We start from the raw sequence: 23,198 nt of genomic DNA on the forward strand, positions 1-23,198 counted from the left end.
CCTCAGTTGTCATTTAGGTATATTACACGAGCTGGTCCTATGTTTTTCCCTAATGATGCTTTCTGGGCTTGACTTACTTATTCAGTGTTGTCTTTCGTCTACGCTGAGGCAGAGACATGACGGCAGTTTTAAGTGAAAGGAGCATTGCAGTTTCATATACTGTATATAAATAAGCTTGCTACTCTCTATCTCTTATTCAGCCCCACCGTGAGAAGTCACCTAATCGCGGTGGCGGGACTTCAAGCGTGGTCGGTTTCACCAATGCAGTTGAGGAATGCAATAAACCTCCTCTGTACGAAAAGTATGATGAGCCCACAAAGAAAAAAAAATCATCGACCATTACCTTCAGTTTCCGGCTTTCTGATTACGTCTCTCTCTCTCTCTCTCTCTCTCTCTCTCTCAGGGATGATAGGTGGATTAGAGATTGTGAGTGGATATAAGAATGAAAACTGGATGTAGGAAGGCATGTTTTATACAGAGACAGTCACGTGTAGACTCTAGGCTTCTTGCAGCTTCCCTGTGTTCTCTCTCTCTCGCTCTCTCTGAACGATTGCAATGAACTCTAACCTCTAAGTGTAAAACTAACGACCCCAGCATACGATCAAGACAGTAGTTCATTACGCAGGATCTGTACTCTGTAGACCTTAGAATAAACACTACTAATCCTGTGATAGCGTCCTTGCTTTTACTTGCAAGGTTCCGCATCTTACTCACGTTTTATTTCTCTTCTTTTGTCTCGCTTATGTCGCGAATATTTCAATTGATGAACAAGCAGTTACTGTCCTCATTAAGCAAGAGGTTGGATTGTGTGATGCGCTAAAGGTTTCTTAGTCCTACCCATAGATCGGAAGGTTTCTCATACGAGTAAAGATCACGAGACTAACTTGGCCCATATTCTGAAACACTTCGTTCTAATTGTAAACCTGCACCACAAGTCTATGAAATATGAGCAGCCATAGATGTCAAGTAATTAACTGACAGCGCGGAGAATGGAAGGGATTCACGAAATAAAAAATAAATAAATAAATATAATAATACTGTAAATAAGAAATAAATAAATAATAATAATAATAATAATGATAATAATAATGATGATGATGATGATGATGATGATGATGATGATGATGATAATAATAATAATAATAATAATAATAATAATAATAATAATAATAATAATGATTATAAATACATAAAACAACATGCTTTTTTCTCTGCAAGCTGTCATGCCTGAGAAATTGGATTGAACACATGAGCAACACCGAAATAACACAGCAGTAAATGTTTGATTAAATAACTCTATATAACTTAAAACACACAAGCAAAACACTGAAATAACAGGAGATAGTAATCGTTAATCGAATATCTCTATAGAATACTAAAAAATAAAACATGAGCAAAAAAACAAATACAATAAAATAAAATAACGCAAGGAGCTAGAAAAACTTAATCAAATACCTCTATAAACTAGTAAAAATAAAACCTTCATGATGAACCATTGAAAAAGTATCAGTCAATATTTATTCAAGGAAAGATTTCCATAAACAGGTACTCAGCCCCTGAATGGACACAGTGTGAACAAACACAAGAGTATCTTAACAAAGTACAAACACTTACAACATTAATCATTACTTCTCACCAATAATTCATATAAAACATGAATGTCTTGAAACTTACATTCACTGCACTTGAATATATAAAGGAATTTAGCATAACATGATTCCCCCTTCTGTGTTTAATAGTGTCCTTACTTACTTTTTCTTGTCTTTCTTCCCCCTTACCTGAAGTCTTAAATGTGTTAGACCAAAATTTTAATTCCTAAATTTCTGCATAATATTCTATTTTCCCAATTCATTATTCCCACCTTAATAACAGCAAGTAATACACAAATAAGTGAAAACCTTACTTAAATACTATTACCTAATGCATACAAAGAAATCTTATCCTTAACATATAAAAATTCACTTTGCACGTCACACCAGTAACCTCATCACCTTCCACTTGTTTTATTTCAGCACTGTCAAATATTGCTTTCTCGCCATCAATTGCTGTCCACAGATCCTGTTGATTTGGTCTCTGTATTTTGGATGGAAATTTCGATGTTCTCAGGGGTACTGTTTGAGGCAGCCTTCTTTTCCTTCTTCTTTTGCCTGGCTTGACCCACAAAGTAGGCAATGATGACAATAAGCACCATTGCTGCCAGCACAACACCCACCACAATGGGAACTGTGGCTGGGATGTATGCTGATTCGATCATGTAATCATCAACCTTGCCTTTGTCCCATCCCACCTGCAAACAATAAAGCAAACAATATATTTATCCATTGACTGATTTTTTCCAGCACAACCCAATGGAATCTTTGCATGAAGTGATATCTTTGCAAACTGAATATCTATCCTATCTACATATACTTTAAATTCTTACATAGCCTTTGTGATCTTTGTTCCTCCATGAAAACCCCATCCCCACTGTCGAAGGTTAACCCCTTGCTACTTACATCAATTTTGTTGTTTTTAATGTATTCCTTTAGGTAGTGTCGCAGGGGAGAGAAGTACTGCAGGATAGCAGTGGAATTCATGCTGCCATCACTGCTACCCATAAAGTTCTTCAGCTGCTCATGCCATTCAACTGAAGCTCCCATATTGAGCAGCTTTCTGAAGGCAGAAAAGTGGAAGAAGCAAAAACATCAAGTGAAGAACATCTTTGCATACATCTTACATACATACATGCATACATATTCCAAAGTTATCTCCACCAAAAAGGGAAATACCCAAGACAAGACAGACAACTTTCACATTCACACCACTCTCTTAACCCCTTGGCCCCAATGGAGAAGAGACTGTACTCCTGCCCTCACTTAATGGATATCAGTCACACAGCTGTCATCTTACTTGTGCCGATATTTAAACAAAAAAACAAATTATATATGGACTACATGTTGACACCACCACTCACTTCAGTTCTGCTCCTGCATCTGTGCAGTTGTAGATGTCACAGTTGAACACTTTTGTCTCTTCAAACTGATCTCCATAGGCTATTTCACAGAGCCGGTGGTGAAACTGGAACTGCAGAATATGAGCCACAAAGTAACTGATGAAGGAGAGCAAAGCAAACATTAGGCAGCTGACACAGAATGATAGTAAAGATAAAGACACGGTTCATGAAATCTCTCTCTCTCTCTCTCTCTCTCTCTTACCGAATATAAGGAACACTGTCTGCAACATGGTATTTGCTCCCAGCATCAAGATCATCATTAGGGTGGCGGAGATCAGGTGGACAGATGCCCTGAACATCTAATCTGTAAGAAAAAAAGCAAAAGGTGTCAGCATACAAGTTACTGCTTAGACAAATTCATGGATGGGGATGATAGGGGGAAATAAGTATGTTTCAAACAGGGACTGCCATGTGTAGGCCTGATGGGTTAATTCTTGCAGCTTCTCTTATTTTCTTATGTTCATACCTCAATTCCCACCACTTCCTGTTGTAATCTTCATGCTCATTATTATCTTCAAACAATTCCCACCGCCACTGGTCTAGAATGTAAGCATAAGGCAGGAATGCAATCTGGAATTATAAGAAAAGATAAAAGATTAAATCAAATATAACATACAATTCAGAAGTGATCAAGCAATATAAAATCAATGAAGTTCCTAACCTTTGTGGTACAGTAGGACTGTTCACCATATTTTCCCTTTCCACTTGGGACCAACAGGACTAAGAGAGTGAATGATGTATGTATGAGTGTGTGGTGCTTTGTCTGGGCCATCCCATGTGGGATTGCTAGCCTGGTATATAGATGGACTAAACCTTACATCTTTACATAATTCCTCAGTAATGTCAGAGATATATGGGCATCATCCAAAATGTTCATGGGTAGCTGTTAATAAAACAAGACACTGAAAACCTGTGTGCTGGATTAATATATATGATGTATGATTTCTTACTGTACTAAGTCACAGCCAAATTTCTAACCTGATTTCTATCTGTTCTGTGCATCTGATTTTCAAAAATCTGTACTCACCTTGGCCAGAGCAGTCTTCATGAGGAAGTTAATATTTTGTTTGTGGTCACTGGTGTCATTACCATAGTCCAATTGGCTTTCAAAGAAACTAGCATAAGGAATCCTGTTTAGTTCATCAGTTGCATTAGTGGCATTGTTAGTTAAGTAATCCTCTATCATCTTGAGGTGTGATGGAGTGCTCACTGACAAGGCTATCGTATCTCCAATTGCTTCATGGAAACCTGCAAAGATAGATACAGTAAAGGGTCTGACATAAGTTAAAATATATGAGATGAAAGGAACAGGATGAAGAAATGCCCTCTCTTCCTCTGACACACACACACACATGTGCGCACACACACACACACACATAAACACACACACACACACACACACTTTAAAGATAAATATGACAAATGAATTTTAAAAGGCTGATGATCATCTCAAGCTTGACTCAATCCTGTTAAAATAATTAGGTGAAAATAATTAGGTAAAAACAATTAGGTAAGGTAAACACACACACACACACACACACACACACACACACACACACACACACACACACACACACACACACACACATGGAGCATCCTATGAATACTGAGAGGAATAGCAAGAGATGAGAAATGGGCAAACTCAAAGAAGAGTGGAAGAGGAGGGTGACTCCACATTTTACAGTATGAATAAGGAGCAACTCACCTGGGTTAGCACCATCCCTAAAGACAAGAGGACGCTCTCCCTTGGGAATGCTGTATGACATCTGGTACTCGGTGTGTCCCATCTCATGATGTATAACAATGAAGTCTTCTTGATTCTTGTCTGCGCACATCTTAATCCTGAGGGCAGATTTTACAGTTGTTACTTTTACCTTTAACCATTTCACTGTTGGACAATCTTTCCTATAATCACTTACAACTTTCTAAACACTTTACTTGTACCATAGTTCCCTTGAAAACTTTTGTAGCAGGAAAGTACAAAACTAACCACCTCTTCTCTCCTTTTCTTGTGTGTGTGTGTGTGTGTGTGTGTGTGTGTGTGTGTGTGTGTGTGTGTGTGTGTGTGTGTGTGTGTGATTCACCTACAGTTGTCTGCTGGTCACCCAGCCAGCCGTTCCCCTATGGAAAGAGCTCAGAGCCCATAGTGACCAATATTTTGGTAGGACTGAGACAACTGACACACCACACATTGGAGCAGCGAGGTCACAACTCCCTTGGTTACATCCCGTACCTACTTGCTGCTAGGTGAACAGCAGCTACACATTAAGAGGCTTGCCCATTTACCTTGCCATGCCTGGGATTCAAATCCAGGCCTTCTAGGTGGTGAGCTGAGTGTGCTAACCACTACACTACGCGCGTGTGTGTGTGTGTGTGTGTGTGTGTGTGTGTGTGTGTGTGTGTGTGTGTGTGTGTGTGTGTGTGTGTGTGTGTGTGTGTGTGTGTGTGTGTGTGTGTGTGTGTGTGTGTGTGTGTGTGTGTTCCTGCAAACTAATTTTTACAGTGCTATGAAAACTAACACAAGATAGTAAAGTAAGGTATGACCACAGCAGCAAAAGAGTTAAGCAAAGTAGCACAGCAGGTATCTCAATGATTTGTTAATAAGAGAACAAGCATTATAAAGCATTACAGGGAAGCTTTAGAGATGATGAGACTTACAAGTACCCATTAACACTGGCATAATGATACAGCAGACAAATGATGCATGATTGGATAGTGATTATCTAGCAAACTCACTGCTTCCCCAATCAGGAAGTCACCATTGCTAATGTTAACCCTGAATACTGATGTGAAAATTTGTCTGTTTGGCATATGCTTGCTAAGTTAGAGAGAAAGTGTGGCTGAAATAGAAGCAGTAAATAGAGTGGTACTGAACAAAGCTTACCTAAAGTCTCCCTCGGAAGGATCATCAACAACATCGTAGAAGTCCCAGGCAGAGGCGTGGCAAATGACTGACTCTTGCTCATTTTGCTCGAACACACTCTTATCATTAAAGTCTTGTGTCATATTGTACAGACCCAAGCTAGTGAAGAAATCTTCAGCAATGCGAACCATTTCATCATTATTGACAATCTGCAGAGAGAAACAGTGATGAGAGAGAGAGAGAGAGAGAGAGAGAGAGAGAGAGAGAGAGAGAGAGAGAGAGAGAGAGAGAGAGAGAGAGAGAGAGAGAGAGAGAGAGAGAGAGAGAGAGAGAGAGAGAGAGAGAGAGAGAGAGAGAGAGTAAAGTATACATGTACCACTTACATTTTCCTCAAGAGCTTCACTGATGTCAGGAATTGGCACTTCTGGATAAGGAGCCACAAGATCATAAATGTTCTCCCAGCTCTGTGCCCACATGTTGCCTGCAGAGTGGAAAAGAAGCAATTACTTTACTTGCTTCACTTTCATATCACATTCACATCTTTCACCTTTTTCTTTTATGTATGAGGAACATTGGCCAAAGGTAACAAAAACAGTGGGAAAAAAGGCCTACTCTCTGTCGTACCTAAAAGATGAGCAGGTATAAATTTAGAGTCAACCACATCATCCCCATACTGCTCCTTGAGCTTGTAGTGAACGTAAGCATGCAGTTCTTCATAGAATTCTTCAAGCTCCTTCCACAGGCTTTCAATTTCTGACTTGAAATCCTGGCTTGTGTAGTTAAGCGTGGGTTCTGTGTAGACATCCACCCACATCTCACCAGCATCACTGAAATCTGAAATACAAAAGATGCAGATATGTAGATGAATATTATTGAAAACCTGAAGACAGTAAGTATAGTATACACACACACACACACACACACACACACACACACACACACACACACACACACACATACACACACCATTCTCCTGAGCAGCTGTGTTGAGAAGAGTGATGTATTTCTCAAAGTTATCTCTCATAAGCTTTCCTGACTGACTGCGCCACTCCATCCAGTAGTGCTTGAGTTCATCTGCGTCCCTTGTCTGGGCCATCATAATCTCCACTGTCAGAGAAGAGAGAGAGAGAGAGAGAGAGAGAGAGAGAGAGAGAGAGAGAGAGAGAGAGAGAGAGAGAGAGAGAGAGAGAGAGAGAGAGAGAGAGAGAGAGAGAGAGAGAGAGAGAGAGAGAGAGAGAGAGAGAGAGAGAGAGAGAGAGAGAGAGAGAGATATGAAGGTGAGTCAAGGTTCCCAAAAGTTCTTCAGGACAACAAATATGAAAGAAGTCAATGAGATTTAACTGCTAATACAAAGAGTAATCAAGTACACAAGCAAAATCTGTTATTAAAATGGAAAAATATGTATTAAAATAAAGGTAATGATAAAGGATATAATAGTTTTGAGGGTACATGTATCTCATAAACTGAATTATTACAAGGAGTATACCTGTGCAACATAAAGGCTTCTGGAGTATGACTGGAATGGAGGATGAAGGATGGTTACTTACATTCATCAATTCCATAAGAAATGGTCTCATTATTCATGTCCACCACCCTCCCTTCATTGTAGATGCTAGTCATATTCTTCACAATGGTGCTGTACTGCAGAGAAAAAGATCAGTGTTTTTTAAACAATCTTTTATGCATATGTAATTAGAGTTCAAGTTTAACAGGAAACAATTTCTTATTATAGACAAAAAATCTTTCTGTAAATGCAAGTTGGGTTGTAAAATATTATGATTCAAAGAAAATATTAAGATATACAAAATCTACAGATATACAGATATATAAATACACACACACTGACGCACACACACTATAATCAACACTATAACTCTGATAAAGCACAACTTGTAGTTCTTTATATCCTCAGTAATGACACACCTGCAATAAGTTTCTAAAATCTCTACACCTGGCCTGGGATCAACAAGTCTCACCTACCATTTTTAAGTCATTGTCTGAAAGAGCTGATGTACCAAGGTTTTTCTGCAGTCTGAAGCGGCGTTTGAGATTTTCACTTTCAAATTCTTCGTATTCATAGAAGGCAATGGTTCTGTTGTACCATTCCCTGAATGCGTGGCTCACCTTGGCCCAAGCTGCATTCTGGCGCCAGATGAAGTAAGAGAAGGCATAAATAACACAGGTACACAAATAAAGGAAATCACAAGTACGTAATGAAGGCACCTCCCTTTGAACATAGTGCAGTATCAAATTGGAAGTTTAAATGAGGTTTGAGATTCTTATTACCAACTGATATTACTAAACTAAGCTTCATTTTGACCTTGGCAGATCATTCAGCACTTAGCATGCTCACAAGTACCAACCGCATCTGCTGCTGTTGCATCAGATTCATTAGTGTAGTATTCCCAGTCATACAATGTGGCATTCTGCACCAACAGTGTCAATTCTGCGTCCATGGCATTCATGTCCTCCAGGGCCTGTTCCTCATTCCTAGAAGAGGGTTCAGTTGTTGATTCCACTGTTGACATAGAAGACTCTGTTTCAGATGCTGTGGACTGGAGGTCTGTTGTATTCTCTGATGGAGGGGTGATTGTCTCTGATGGAGGGTTGGTTGTCTCTGTTGGAGGGTTGGTTGCCTCTGGTGGAGGGTTGGGTGGCTCTGGAGTCTCTATTTTTGAGTCAGCTCCCACTTTAATACAGTTCTCTGCAAAAAGGAAAAGGAAAGAAATAAAACTGTTAATACTTCATTGGTAAACAAGTCAATCACTATCATTGATATCATCATTATTTTGTTTGATGTCCTTATTTTTACTTACAAGGCTGGACATAAAAAAATCAGCCAATACAAAAGTAGATAGCAAGCAGTTGTTATGGCAGCTTTTAAACATTGTTATGCTTTCTTGTCTGTGCTTTGCTCTTTCGCTCAGTCTTAGGTCCTTTAATCAGTTGACAGTCTCTTTACAAAACATGGTAACTGTGGACTCTTAGCAGGTCAGAAGACTTCAGATTAAGAAAACATAAAGTACAATGAAAGTGACTACAAAAGGTTACTCTATCTCTAACCTTATCCAGAACACACATTAATGAATGTTAATGCAGCGACTTGAGCCAACACCCCCCTTATGCTCCTCAGACTCACCTCCCCACCCAATGCACTGGTCACCCTCTGCTAGGGCAAGATCAAGGAACTTGATGAGAGGATCAAAGTACTTGATAATGGCCTGTGGATCAATATTTTCTGACCCACCAAGCTCCTTCAACACAACAGGCCAAGGTTCAGAGAAACCTTTCTTAAGTGCTTCCCTGAGAAAATGAAGTGCTTGTTAAAAAAATGTATGTGAAAACCAGGAGACTGATTGATAGATTTCTATGTCTGTCACTCTTGTGAAAAAGTAGTCATATATAACTATTGATGGTGTTCAAAAGAAAAGAAGCAATGTATCACTTCTCACCAGAATACCTTAAAGAGCATTATTGTATGTACAGTACTTCAATAAGGAAATATTTTGAGGTCAGTAAATTATAGAACACCCCAAATTCCAGGCCCTTATGATGTATCTAAACCTGAATCCTACTTCTCTTTCCTTTTCCCTTCATTCTCCCAACATGCTACTGACCGAAGAATGGTGCCGGCGTCCTGATTGCCATAGATATCACAGGTGTGGAGTGGTCCTGTGTGTCCTGCAGCAGCGCACAGTCTCTCATGGAACTGGAACTGCACTATGAAGCTCACAAAGTACCTGGAGGAGGAGGAGACAGTGATGATGGAGTTAGAATGCAACTTCTGGGACACAAAGATATGTGAAATCAATGAGATAAGAAATAACACACATACATACTTTTTTCAGCACCTAGGTGAGCTAGAAGTAGTTTGAATAATAAGAAATACAGAGCAATGGTGGAGTGGATGCAGTGACTTTATGATTTGGACAGTGTTTTGGCTCACAAGGACAAGAAGCCATACTCTTACTTATTTCTTTTGGAATTGACTCAATTTTTACATACTGTTCGAATAATAAAACTAATTCAAACTTCTATTAGAAACACATGAGATCCATACTCTTTAATTCCTTTCACTGGTAAACTCTTTCATTTTTTCTTTCTTTCCATTTCTTCTCACTCCTCTGACTTGAACTGTTTCCAGGAAGAGGGTTATCAGAGTGCCTTTAGAACTAACATGGCCAACTTTTTTTATTTTTCTACTTGATTTTTTTGGAAGAGACAAGCTGAGGTGGCTGTTATCCCACTTTTTATATCCTTGGCTAGTTCCTTGACGGATAAAACAACAAAAGAAATACCTGATGTAAGGCACATTGGCAGGCACGTGGTACTTGGCACCAGGGTCAAAGAACTCCTCTCCACGCACGCCCTCGGGGGTGGTAACGCCCTGCAGGGACTCCCTCAGGTTCCACCATCCAGCATTAAGCTCTTCCGTTGTGATGGAGTTATCAAACACGCCCCAGCGATACTTGTCAATCAGGTAACCAAAGGGCAGGAAGGCGATCTGAAGGTGTGTAGTGTAAAGGATCAGACAGTGTTGAAGTGCCAAGAACGAGAGAGTAAACTTAAGATTCTTGACATATTTCAGCAGGAAGAAAATGGTTTACCTGTTATATTTCTACTAACCAACAAGGAACAAAACAGTTATGTATTATATATGAACAAATGATTGATTGCATTTCACTTAAAATCTTCATAATGATTTATAAGGCTTTGAAATCAGTGGAAAGAAGCAAAGACAAGGTAATACTCCAGATTACCTTCTCGAGCGCCATCTCCATGAGGAAGTTGAGGTCTTGCTTCTCTTCGTCCGTGTACTTGGTGGAGGTGGAGGTTTTACGTGTCAGACCAAGGATGTTTTGAAGATGCTTGGGTGTTGACACTGACAGAGCAATCAGATCTCCGATGGCTTCATGGAAACCTGCAACAAGGGAAACAAGATAGTGATAACTGGAGTGCCATGATTTCCTTGTGATTTCATAATATATAAAAAGAATAGAAAGAAAATTACTCTCAAACAGAATAGTACGTGAATGGAACATGCTCAATAATCAGGTTGTCGAAAATAAAACAGTGGAAATCTTTAAAGTGCACTGATAAAATCTACAGACTTCCTGTAAACTTTATATTTCTATCAAAATCCTTAGTTATTTGTAAAATGCCGAAATATTGGTACACATGTAAGGTTCTGATGGAAATATGTAGCCAACTTGCCATATGTCTGAAAGAACAAATGAGAATTAAAAGATTTCAGTTACAGGCAACATTACTAAGTTTGGGTGAGCTTAGGAGGTTGAAATTAAACATTATCAGAGTTGGTGTGAAGAAGTAGGCTAAGAATGAAAGTAATTCTTGTCATCTGCTTCTGCCCATTGAAAAAAAAGATAAGAAAGAGGTTTGGTTAAGATAGTTCACTTCAGTTACCTGGATTGGCTGAATCCCTGAACACATGAGGCAAGTCCTTGTAGGCCATGAAGTACTCAATGTGGCCCATCTCGTGGTGCACAGTGATCAAGTCCTCCATGTTGACCTCCGTGCACATCTTGATTCTAGCCATGGGGGAATGATTGCAAAATACATAAAATTAGGAAAAGGAAAAGATGAAAGAACAACAAATGATACACAATCAAGGAATACAAACTAAGACAAAAAAAAATGAAAAGAGAGAAAAGTTATTAGTAAAAAAGAAAATAGGGGAAGATAAAAGAGAGAACATGAAAACTAAAGAAGGAGACATGAAATAGTCACTAATGCAATGATATCAAAACAACAAATTATAAAACAATTGAGTAAAAGTAATTTGTATTGTTACTTTAAACTCCCCAAAAATATAATATATAATATTTATATATTATATAAATATAATTTATATAATATATATATATATATAATATATATTTATATATTATATATATAATATATATTTATATATTATAAAAATATAATATATAATATTTATATATTATATAAAAAGGAAAATCATACATTTAATATACCAAAGCTATTAAAATTAACAAACAAATAAGTAAATTATGTACTGCTGCACAATTAAAGTAGTCATACTTTACAAAATGTTTCAGACAAGAAAACAAAACATTATCTGGCAACTACTATCAATTATTACACTCACTTTTCTTTTGCAGAGCTATTAGTATAAAACAATTAATTCATCATACATGTATAAATTTCTATTAGGTTTACAAGCATGAAATTTGCTAGATTGTGACATCTTTACTACTTAGAGCAACTGTATGTATTCCAGTAAGAGTAATTAGTATTATCTCAGCAAATACCATACCTGTAGTCGTCTCCCTCTGGACCCAGACAGAAATCCTCTGCCGAGGCGTGGCACACAATTGTCTTGCCCCATGCAGTCTGGTTGATGACACTGCGGTCCCAGAACACTTGAGTCATGGGATAAAGACCAATGCTTTCAAAGAAGTCCTCAGCTGTCTTGAACATCTTCATGATATCCCAACCCTGCAAGTCACATACAACACATACAAGGCACCGTCTAAAACTCACTACCACCCAGTCTCTTACAGCAGCATATATGTGAAACTCCTATTGAAACACTAGCCACTGTTCAGTAAATGATAGTGAACGTGATCATACTACTACTGCTGCTGCTTCTGCATTTCCTCCTGCCTAGGACTTAAACTCTATCAAGAAGGCTCTAAGACACTTCTTGAAGCAATTTAGGACTTGCCTTTGAACTGTATTCTCTAGTCTGAAATCCGTTTTTATTCACTATTTTTTGTTGCCTTTGAGCCAAAGCCCTTCTTACATAAAGTAGTAAAGCCTTGTAGGAAACTTGACATTGACAAAAGAGCTAACAAACTAAGCGCCATCTTCCACTTACATTTTCATGCATTTTGTCTGTGACGTCAAAGCTTGGAACATCAGAGAAGGGCATCACATAGCGCCCAATGTTGCCCCACGTCTGGGCCCACATGTTGCCTGTGAAAGTTACAGTGTTGCTATTGACTATATTTTGAAACACTTCTGTGCTACACTTCTACTACATTCAAGAGGTTCTAATTGAAGTTATACTGGTCTTTAAGAGTGTTTTTATAGTTCAAGCAACAAATTAGAATGACTTCAATATTATCAACAGGAGAAAAACTCATTTATGTGGCCTTTGAAAATGGTCATGGTGAGAGAGAAGAGCGTTTCTGAATGTGAGCCTACATCACTGTGAACATTGGCCATTGGTTTTCACTCATTTTGTTCCCAGAATTATAATGATTTTCTTACTGAGATGAGGACAGACTTTCCAAATGGCCATTCATTCTTAGCTGTTTTTATGCAAGAATTCCTCTTTTTTTCCTGCAATGTGCAGTCAAAGTTATTGATATTAATATGCAAGAAAAGAATATGAATAATTAATAACATGAAAACTTGCACCAAAAGTCAGAAAAGTTAACAATATTGACAAAGAACAGATAATAAAATCTGTACCAATAGTCTTTGCCTAATGAGATTAGAGAGGATACAGGGAGCATACGTACCAAGGATGTGGGAAGGAATGGGGCCGGTTGGGTCAATTTTACCGGGGTAGACTTCTTGCAAGCGCATCCTCACATAGGCATGAAGCTTCTTGTACAGACCCTCAGACACCTGCACCAGACATATAAATTTGTCATGGCAGAAGTACACATGATGGGATTTTCTGCCAATACAGCACAATTAAAGCCAAGATAAAGTTGAAAATAGCAGCACTGAATTATCCTATATTAAGTGATGCATTAAATTTAAACACAGAGGATGTATTAGTCTGTACTACTTCCATCTTTATATTAAGTCTCCTACCATCACTATATTATCTAAGAAAACAACAAGTATACTGAACTTTACCACAGTCAGTTTCACCAGAATGCTGAAGCAGATAGCCTTTAAAAAACAGTGACTGTATTCTGAAACCTTTCAAAGTCTTATCTTGACTTTAAACAGCCTCTAATGGTAGTTATTAGGATTTCCAGTGGTGTTTTTATGATTTATATGATAATTTAACAAGAATTTTTAATCATAAAAGAGAAAAACACTCTTGAGAACTTGACTAATGATTCCTGGCCTTTAGAAATAGTTCTTATGAAACCCCAAAGTGTTTCAAAATATAGATCAAGTATCTTAACACAATGAGTCACTTCTGAATAGAATCCTAAGCACCCAAAGCTACTGTCTATCTGAAGTAATAGAGAACAATTTCCTATACTTTTTATACCTGATCCCAAACGCTGCTCAGCATTTCTCTGAACTCAACAGGGTTCAGTGTGTGGCCACCTGTGTATACATCAGCCTCCCTCTGGTCCACTGTGTAGCCATTCAGCCAGTAGGAACCTGTGTTGTCGAAGCCTACAAAAGGGCATTGCAGCATTATACACCATAAGAAAAGATATTGATTTATTTTCTTTATGTAACAAAGCCACTGACCAAGGGCAACAAAAAGAGCAAAGAAGAAAAAACAAACAAGACTCACTGAAGTGCCAGTCCCAAAAGTAAGGTCAAACAGATAATCCAAAATTTGAGAATAAGTGTCTTGAAACCTCCCTCTTGAAAGAGTTCAAGTCATGGGAAGGATGAAATACAGAAGCAGACAGGGAATTCCAGAGTTTGCCAGAAAAGGCATTAATGATTGAGAATAGTACTGGTCAACTCTTGCATTAGAGAGATAGACAGAATAGTGGTGTTGGTAGTGAATGATTAAGATGATGTATAGGTTTTTTCCCTCTACTTACAGCAAGACATTCATGATAGGCGTTATCATTTAAAACAGCCACTTCTTTATCACTTGTTATCCCATTTATCAAGTGAAAAGTTCAAGAGTGAGAGGTAAGCAAGAGTAGGTTACGTGATAGACAGAGGTGTGAGTTGGTATAATTAATAGAGCTGGAATAATGAACATTATCACCTGCTACCTATCAGGTGAAAGAAACAAGAATGACAGGTACCTATATTAATCACATAACTAGTATTCTACGGTGTGAGTTGAGACAGTCAGAGGTAGTGATAGTGAAATTAAGACCTTGAGCAGAGTAGAGGGGCTTTAGGCAAACCCAATGTATATGAGGAATCCTAATAGAATAATAAGTTTACATGATAGGTAACAAGGGATCAGATCACTGTCTGTATATGTGTCACGAAGACTGGTCAAGGGGATATATTTAAAGGAAAAAGCTCGCTACCCACATTATAGTGAGTCAAAAAATTCCAGTATGTCTTGATGCTCTCCTGAAACTCAAATCCTGAGAAGAAAGCAATATAAAAACAGAGGAAAAGAAGAGCCTCACAGTTTACCAGTGAAAGGAAGGAAAGAGTGAAGGTACTAGTTAACTCTTGTATTAGTAAGGTAGATATGAAACGGGTAAGCTGAGTCACTAACCATCAAGTGTGGCTGCTTTGTTTGAGAGTTCCACGAAACGCACAAAGTCGTTCCTCATCAGCTTGCCAGTGTTGTCTCGCCACTGCTCCCATACATACTTCAGCTCATCCCAGTTTGTGGAGGATGCCATAATAGCTTCAATGTCTGAGAATAAAAGTGTAGAATGAGTCTCCCTTCTAAATTCTAAGTTGCCACGTGCCTTTCAAGAGAAGTGATAGATTCCAACTCCACAATCTAAATCCAGGTGATATTTTGCATTTTTTTAAATTTTGGCAGGAGATTGCAAAATGATTTATAAAAGTTGTGGTAGATTTATTTCCCCAAAAGCCAGCAGATATTTTGCATTATTTTATTAGAGAGTAGACTGCAACCTGCCTTCCAACAGTTATGCTGGATACCGTCATCTCCCCTCTCCTCCAATTACAGCATGTATTTAGCAGTGGTGCATTACAGAGAACACTGTGATGCCTTACCAGGTTCCAGGATGAGGTCACACTGCTGGGGATTGTAGAAGTCACAGATGGTGGCAGTACTGTAGATGGTTTCCATGTTGGCCTGAAGCGCCTTGTACTGCGCACACACACACACAAGGGGAGGCGAAGATTGAAATGGTGTCTTTTATAACATATGTACATACACATCATATATATGTTTGGTGAGGGTAAACAATAACGAATCTTAATAACCATACCTTAAAATACCTTGAATTATAAATTATATTCAGAAACAGATAATCTCTCCTTAGCAAACATACGATTTATTACACACTCGATGCACGTCAGAGTTAATCTCTTCATATTATAATACCCTAAGAATGAGCGTAAGAACGTAAGAAAATAAAGGAAGTTTCAATAAGCCATCAGGCCTACACGTGGCAGTCCCTGTTTGAAATATATCGACCTATTTTTCTCTATCATTCTCATTTATAAATCCGTCTGATCATCTTTTAAAGCAAAGTTCTCTAATGACTCAACACCGACATCTTGATTACTGAGTCTATTCTATTCATCTACCACGTGTATCTGAAAACCAATTCCTTCCTATTCCTCATTTGAACCCAACTTTTTCAAGTTTGAACCTATTACTTCTTGTTCTTATGCATGGAAGAACCTTCGTTTGAAACATTCCTCACCTCTGTCAGCTCGTCCTCGTCTAGTGCTCCTGGACCTTTCTTGGAGAGGAACCTGAAGCGGCGGTACAGCTCCACGTCAGTGAAGCCATCATAGGCATACTGGGAGCTGTTCACGGCTGCCTCGCCCTTGAAGTTCAGGTAATGCACTGCCGCCGCATTCTGTAATGTTAATGCAATGTTTTCTAAATGTAAGACAAAGATAGTATGTATTTTTACTATGTTCATTTTTTTCATGCGTTTCAATTTGCCCACGCTATTTATTTGTTTATTTATTTATTATTTTTAATGTGTGTGTCAGAGAGAGAGAGAGAGAGAGAGAGAGAGAGAGAGAGAGAGAGAGAGAGAGAGAGAGAGAGTGTGTGTGTGTGTGTGTGTGTGTGTGTTTATTAGTGGTATTACTAACCCTAATCAGCTTGACGGGCGGTAAACCAATCATTTACTAAAAGCTCGATGTTCCGTTTGGTGCATCTCTGTCACTGTCCCCCCCTTTCCTCCTTCCCTCCCCACCTGACACACTGCTAGTTTGCTTAGCGGTCTGTAAGCACTCACTACCTATCAGTAATCAGTATGTACACGTAAATACACGTGTGTTGTTTGCCTAATGTTGCACAATGTTTTATGTAGTGATAGTCGTGGTTAATAAATGTAGCAATATTATGTCGTGTGTTTAATGTTGTGCTTGGTAAACACGTGTATTTGGGACATTGATGTGTTTACGTGCGTGGCGCCAGCTACCATGTTGTTTGCTTAATGTTGCACAATGTTTTATGTAGTGATAGTCGTGGTTAATAAATGTAGCAATATTATAGCGTGTGTTTAATGTTGTGCTTGGTAAACACATGTATTTGGGACATTGATGTGTTTACGTGCGTGGCGCCAGCTACCATGGCCATCAGAAGTAAAAGAAAACGCTAATATCTTTACTATCACCAAGACAACTGATAGGTGAAATGCCCTGTGAAGTGGTCTGGTGGAACCTACTTGTATCCAGCAGCTGAGAGCCGTCTTGCGTAACTCTTCCTTCGTCAGGGTGAAACTTACAATTTGGCCCATATTCTGAAACACTGAGCCGCACCTCCACTATTTGCAAAAGGCTTTAGTGTTTTTTTTTTTTTTTTTTCATGTGTTTTTACCGTTCTAACGACAGACTGACAAAATTTTTACTTTGCTAACCGGATAAACTATTTTGAGAACCCGGCCTATAATCTCTGCGGCCTTTGAAAATAGTTGTGGTGAGAGAGCAAAGCATTTCAGCATATGGGCTTAACAACGGTGTCAAGTGGGAAGAGTAATGACTCACCGCAGCTGTCTCCTTGTCTGGATCGGTGACATCCGTGATATATTCCCACCGTGCGACCATCTCCTTGTTGCACTCATGGTTGAATCTGCACACATATACACATACAGGCACTTATTAGTTATGTTACTAGATGATTCCCGCCCGCCCCACTCCCCATGCCCCGTTTATTGTATGTGCCACCTACAACGCGCGTCTGCTACTTGTGGTGAGTGTGTGTGTGCGTGTGGGTGTGTAGTAGTAGTAGTAGTAGTAGTAGAAGTAGTAGAAGAAGAAAATTACAAGATGATAACGATGATGACGAAAAGCAACAAGAATAACAATAACAACAAGATAATGGTTATGAGTAGCTGTAGTAGTAGTAGTAGTAGTAGTAGTAGTGGTAGCAGTAGCAGAGACATACTGTACATTACCATTATCGTTTTAACAATCTTAAGTACTCGTAACCAGCTTGAGAGTAAAAAAAAAAAAAAACGCAATACTGATTAAAGAAGTCAAAGATACTGAAGTACACCACTTAAACGAGGCAGACGAAGGTGGTAACTACAACTGGTTAGCTAACGAATATGTCATGACGCGAAGATGATACACGCACGTCAGTGTATATATATATATATATATATATATATATATATATATATATATATATATATATATATATATATATATATATATATATATATATATATATATATATATATATCACATTTCTGCTAGCACCTTTGAATCACATGATTATGAAAAATAAACAATTGCCTTGAGAAGTGAAGTCACAATGCTCAGGGAAATCCAACGTCTGTGCATCAAGTAATTGTTTGAACCAATGCTTCGTACAGACCAAGAACTGGGGATGTGATAGATGGGAGTAGCTATCTAATACTGTTTTATTTATTTATTTATTTGTTTATTTTATTTATTTATTTATTTATTTAATTAATTAATTAATTAATTAATTTTTTTTTTGCCTGAAATATGTTGGGGAATGTGATATCACTGTTTGGGTCACGTACTATTGTCAAAACTCTAACTTGGTATAAGAAATGCATGAAAAAAAAATAAATAAATAACAGAAACCTGGTGAACTATTTTGAGAGCATAGAAAAATATTACTCCTCAGAGGTAAGAAGAAAACCAAAAAAGACTGAGACACACACACACACACACACACACACACACACACACACACACATAGTTTTGCGTTTCCATCACTCAGGTTTAGATCATGATTTCTCAAATATAGTAGTTTCGTAACAAGCAAGGTGTTATGCTACGATTACATAGAGAAGCCAGCACATGGTTACCCCACCACGGACTAGAGTCACTGTACATCACGATGACTCTTGTGACCGAACCTAGCAAACAAACCATCGATCAGCTTCATCCGCGAGCTTTATCTTTGATGCTTGTCACTCAAAGTACTCTTGTGTGGAGTCTCCTACAAATATACAGATGGTTCCATGTTCGCGTCTGTTATCTGATTTCGTTTTTTCTTTTGGATAATTATTGAAAGAGCGACTTATGGTTGGTTGAAATAAACAGTGAAAATGGCAAATGTGGCAGGTAGTTATTTTTCCTCCTAGTGCTAGTTATTAATGGACAAAATAATAATAACAATAAATAGCAATTTTCTTTGTAGGAGGGACACTGGCCAAGGGCAACAAAAATCCAACAAATAATAAAAGAAAAGCCCACCGAGATGCCAGTCCCAGAAAAGGGTCCAAAGCGGTAGTCAAAAACTGAAGGATAAGTGTCTTGAAACCTCCCTCTTGAAGGAGTTCAAGTCATAGGAAGGTGGGAATACGGAAGCAGGCAGGGAGTTCCAGAGTTTGCCATAGAAAGGGATGAATGATTGAGAATACTGGTTAACTCTTGCATTAGAGAGATGGACAGAATAGAGGTGTGAGAAAGAAGAAAGTCTTGTGCAGCGAGGCTGCGGGAGGAGGGGAGGTATGCAATTAGCAAGATCAGAAGAGAAGTTAGCGTGAAAATAGCGATAGAAGACAGCTAGAGATGCAACATTGCGGCGATGAGAGAGAGGCTGAAGACTGTCAGTTAGAGGAGAGTAGTTAATGAGACGAAAAGCTTTTGATTCCACCCTTTTCTAGAAGAGCGGTATGAGTGGAATCCCCCCAGACATGTGAAGCATACTCTATATATGGACGGATAAGGCCCTTGTACAGAGTTAGCAGCTGAGGGGATGAGAAAAACTGGCGGAGACGTCTCAGAACACTTAACTTCATAGAAGCTGTTTTAGCTAGAGATGAGATGTGAAGTTTCCATTTCATATTATAAGTAAAGAACAGACCGAAAATGTTCAGTGTAGAAGAGGGGGACAGTTGAGTGTCATTGAAGAAAGGGGGATAGTTGTCTGGAAGGTTGTATCGAGTTAATAGATGGAGGAATTGAGTTTTTGAGGCACTGAACAATACCAAGTTTGCTCTGACCCAATCAAAAATTTTAGAAAGATCAAAAGTCAGGGGTTCTGTGGGTTCCCTACGTGAAATGCAGCAACTGAAGTTATTTTTATTTTTTCCTCCTCCTCCTCCTCCTCTTTCATTCAGAAATCTTGAAAAATTTACACTCTTGACTGAATGAAATTTCCTAAGTCTTGAGAACCTTTGAGAACCTGGGTAGTCATATGTGTGTTCTTTGAAAATAGTCATGGTGAGAGAGCAAACCATTTTTGAATACGAACCCTTTACTAGGTTCGCATTCTTAAACATCACTGTATTTCGTCTTGATGACTTTCAGTTACCTCTTGTTGAAGTTACTATAATCTTCAAGAGTGTTTTTATGACTCTTGATGGCTTAGGAAGGATTTTGCTCCATCAATGAGAGAAAACACCCATAAGAATACGATCTGCCATCTTTGTAGATCCTGAAAGCAGTCCGCACGAGAGCCTGAAGTGTTTAAGAATACGGGCCTTTGTTTGCTTCGGTTCATGAAGAAAAAGAACACAGAAGATATCAGTCTGATTGTTCTGCATTTGAACTCACAGAGGAGAAAAGGTATTCAAGATAATGATTAACTACTGCACTGATCAGAGACACACAGGGTAGATAAGAATGAGTTGCAAGCTCTCGTGAATCAAACTAGTCACACTCCCTTCTTAGTCTGATCATAAGACACTAGAATGTAAAGTATGTCAGATTAATGCACATTTGACCAGACAAAAAAGAGGAAGATTTAAGATGCTGGCTGGATTGATTAGAGAGAGAGAGAGAGAGAGAGAGAGAGAGAGAGAGAGAGAGAGAGAGAGAGAGAGAGAGAGAGAGAGAGAGAGAGAGAGAGAGAGAGAGAGAGAGAGAGAGAGAGAGAGAGAGAGAGAGAGTAAAAAATGTTTTCAAGTAAAGAGCAAGCACGGTGATTAATGAGAAAGCAATCAAATAATAATAAATTTATCCAATTTTATATTGTTGGGTGAATAGTTTCTTGGATCACAACATAAACGACAACGGCATTTTTATAAGGGAAGGAAAGCACATTAAATGCAGAAAAACAATAGAAGGAAGGATAAAAATTTCTTTACAACTGGCTTATCAGGAAATGGCGTGGTGGTTGTTTTACTTTGGAAACAGAGGCCGATGAATTGAGCTGAACAGAGAAACCATGGAATCTTAAAGATTAAAGGCTTTGTTGCAGCGCTAATAAAATACCAGTAGATAAGATTAAGCATATCTGTTGTAGAGATGAATAATCACCATGAATGAAAACGATAAGACATCAGATTTGAGTTGGCAGAACAAAGATCCATCTAAACAATGATAAAAGAAAAACTTTAAAATGTACACAACTGATTATATCAATTTTATCAATTTTTCTTCTTGAATCTAGAGAGATAACCCTATTGGAAGGTCACTTGTCCCGTGTGTTCCAAACATTTGTGCAATTTCAACTCAATTGAAGACCGAGGAACTTGATTTGTGTATGTGTGTGTGTGTGTGTGTGTGTGTGTGTGTGTGTGTGTGTGTGTGTGTGTGTGTGTGTGTGTGTGTGTGTGTGTGTGTGTGTGTGTGTGTGTGCGTGCGTGCGTGTGTGTGTGTGTGTGTGTGTGTGTGTGTGTGTGTGTGTGTGTGTGTGTGTGTGTATGTGTGTGTGTGTGTGTGTGTGTGTGTGTGTGTTTCACAATAAACGCCAGGGGTAAAATATAACATATGGTCAAGATTTTCACTCCAAACGGACATGTTCAGAAGCATAACTTGACAGGCCTTCTGTGTACCTAAATTGGACAGACAAAGCTAAAATGCTGGATGATAAGTGTTTCCTTGAGATGTGCCCTTCTAACACAGAGCGTGTGGTATTGCACGCACAACGGGGTGACCCGCCCTCTTTCGTAAAATATGCAAGATATGTTTTGTCTCCACATGACGCTCGTTAAAGGGAAACCTAATGTATTACAAGACTGCCATTCGGTAGAAATGTAAACATAATACATGAGAAATATCGCATTGCCTAGCATCACGTTCGTTATGGTCCGAAGTCAGAAGGTGTGTTGACGTTGCAATGTTCAGTGGTTCACCACCTGTGATGAACAACTCAGAACCTGAAGAAAGGGTCGATGAACTAAACACAAGAGTTAGGGGATCCATGAAGTATGACCACCCTGAGAAGTTCAGTTTATCTGGCTTGAACTGCAAGGCTCCAGCTGTCACTAATGCGCACTTTACAGTGATGACTAATGGATGTGGAAGGTGGAAACTGATACGTAGAAAATAAGCATGTCACTGGACATTAAGACAAGACACGAAGACCAATAATTTATAACTTGAAAATGGAATAAACTCAACATGAAAAAGCAAGCTAGTTACGATTACATAAACTATACTTGGAAAAAAGGAGAAAAGGAAAGATACCAAATTAATAAAACTGACTGACTGAATAAATGGATACCAAAAGATGACGGGCGGGGAAAAAGACAAAAGAAAGAAAGACTAGAAAGGAAAACATCCTAAAATGACAGTGGCCTGATTATTGTAAAACATTTTAACAACTAGGAATGATGTCACGCTTATTGAACTCTAAGCAAACATATCTTCCCTCTCTACACCTCATTACAATAAACAGTTTACCTGACATCCAGCTCTTTCATGAACTCCTGGGCCTCCACCTCATCGGTAATAAGAGCATGCAGGGGGGAAACAAGAAGGGCCAGCCCCAGAAGAGCCAGGCAAGGGCCACGCGTGTGACCTCTCATGCTGATCGTTCAACGTGCCACTCCACACTGCCCTGCACCTCTGCGCTCTCGCCTTCTGGCGCAGTCAAGTCAGAGATAACGGCCAAGCAACACCCACGTTGATATCAGCATCGGGTTGACTCGCTCACCTGGTCAGTGATAGTAAAACACTCCTCTCTACATAAACAGCCTTGCATCATGAAAGATAGCTCGTGTAATGATGTGACCTTGTTCCTAGAAGAGAGAGAGAGAGAGAGAGAGAGAGAGAGAGAGAGAGAGAGAGAGAGAGAGAGAGAGAGAGAGAGAGAGAGGTACATGAATATCAATGTAAATATGAAGGAAAGTCTATTCTTTCAAC

The 23,198-nt window shown here is 38.8% G+C and overlaps 1 protein-coding gene across 1 annotated transcript; it reads right to left on the reverse strand.

Annotated features, from left to right (window-relative positions):
- Positions 1–1,504: 1,504 nt before the first annotated feature.
- Positions 1,505–22,913, reverse strand: LOC135106852 (angiotensin-converting enzyme-like). The gene is made up of 28 exons (XM_064016218.1): positions 22,737–22,913; positions 17,670–17,754; positions 16,370–16,528; positions 15,711–15,807; positions 15,238–15,381; positions 14,080–14,210; positions 13,367–13,475; positions 12,718–12,815; positions 12,154–12,335; positions 11,280–11,404; positions 10,616–10,776; positions 10,154–10,359; positions 9,473–9,595; positions 8,995–9,158; positions 8,219–8,559; positions 7,836–7,997; positions 7,403–7,496; positions 6,822–6,962; positions 6,480–6,689; positions 6,239–6,336; positions 5,877–6,064; positions 4,698–4,834; positions 4,020–4,240; positions 3,459–3,562; positions 3,195–3,296; positions 2,954–3,088; positions 2,496–2,652; positions 1,505–2,287 (listed from the first exon to the last, which is right to left on the reverse strand). The coding sequence occupies exons 1-28, from the start codon at positions 22,859–22,861 to the stop codon at positions 2,039–2,041; spliced, it is 4,248 nt and encodes a 1,415-aa protein (XP_063872288.1). The 5' UTR covers positions 22,862–22,913; the 3' UTR covers positions 1,505–2,038.
- Positions 22,914–23,198: the final 285 nt, after the last annotated feature.

Source organism: Scylla paramamosain, chromosome 14, assembly GCF_035594125.1.
Source record: "Scylla paramamosain isolate STU-SP2022 chromosome 14, ASM3559412v1, whole genome shotgun sequence".
Lineage (NCBI taxonomy): Eukaryota > Metazoa > Arthropoda > Malacostraca > Decapoda > Portunidae > Scylla > Scylla paramamosain.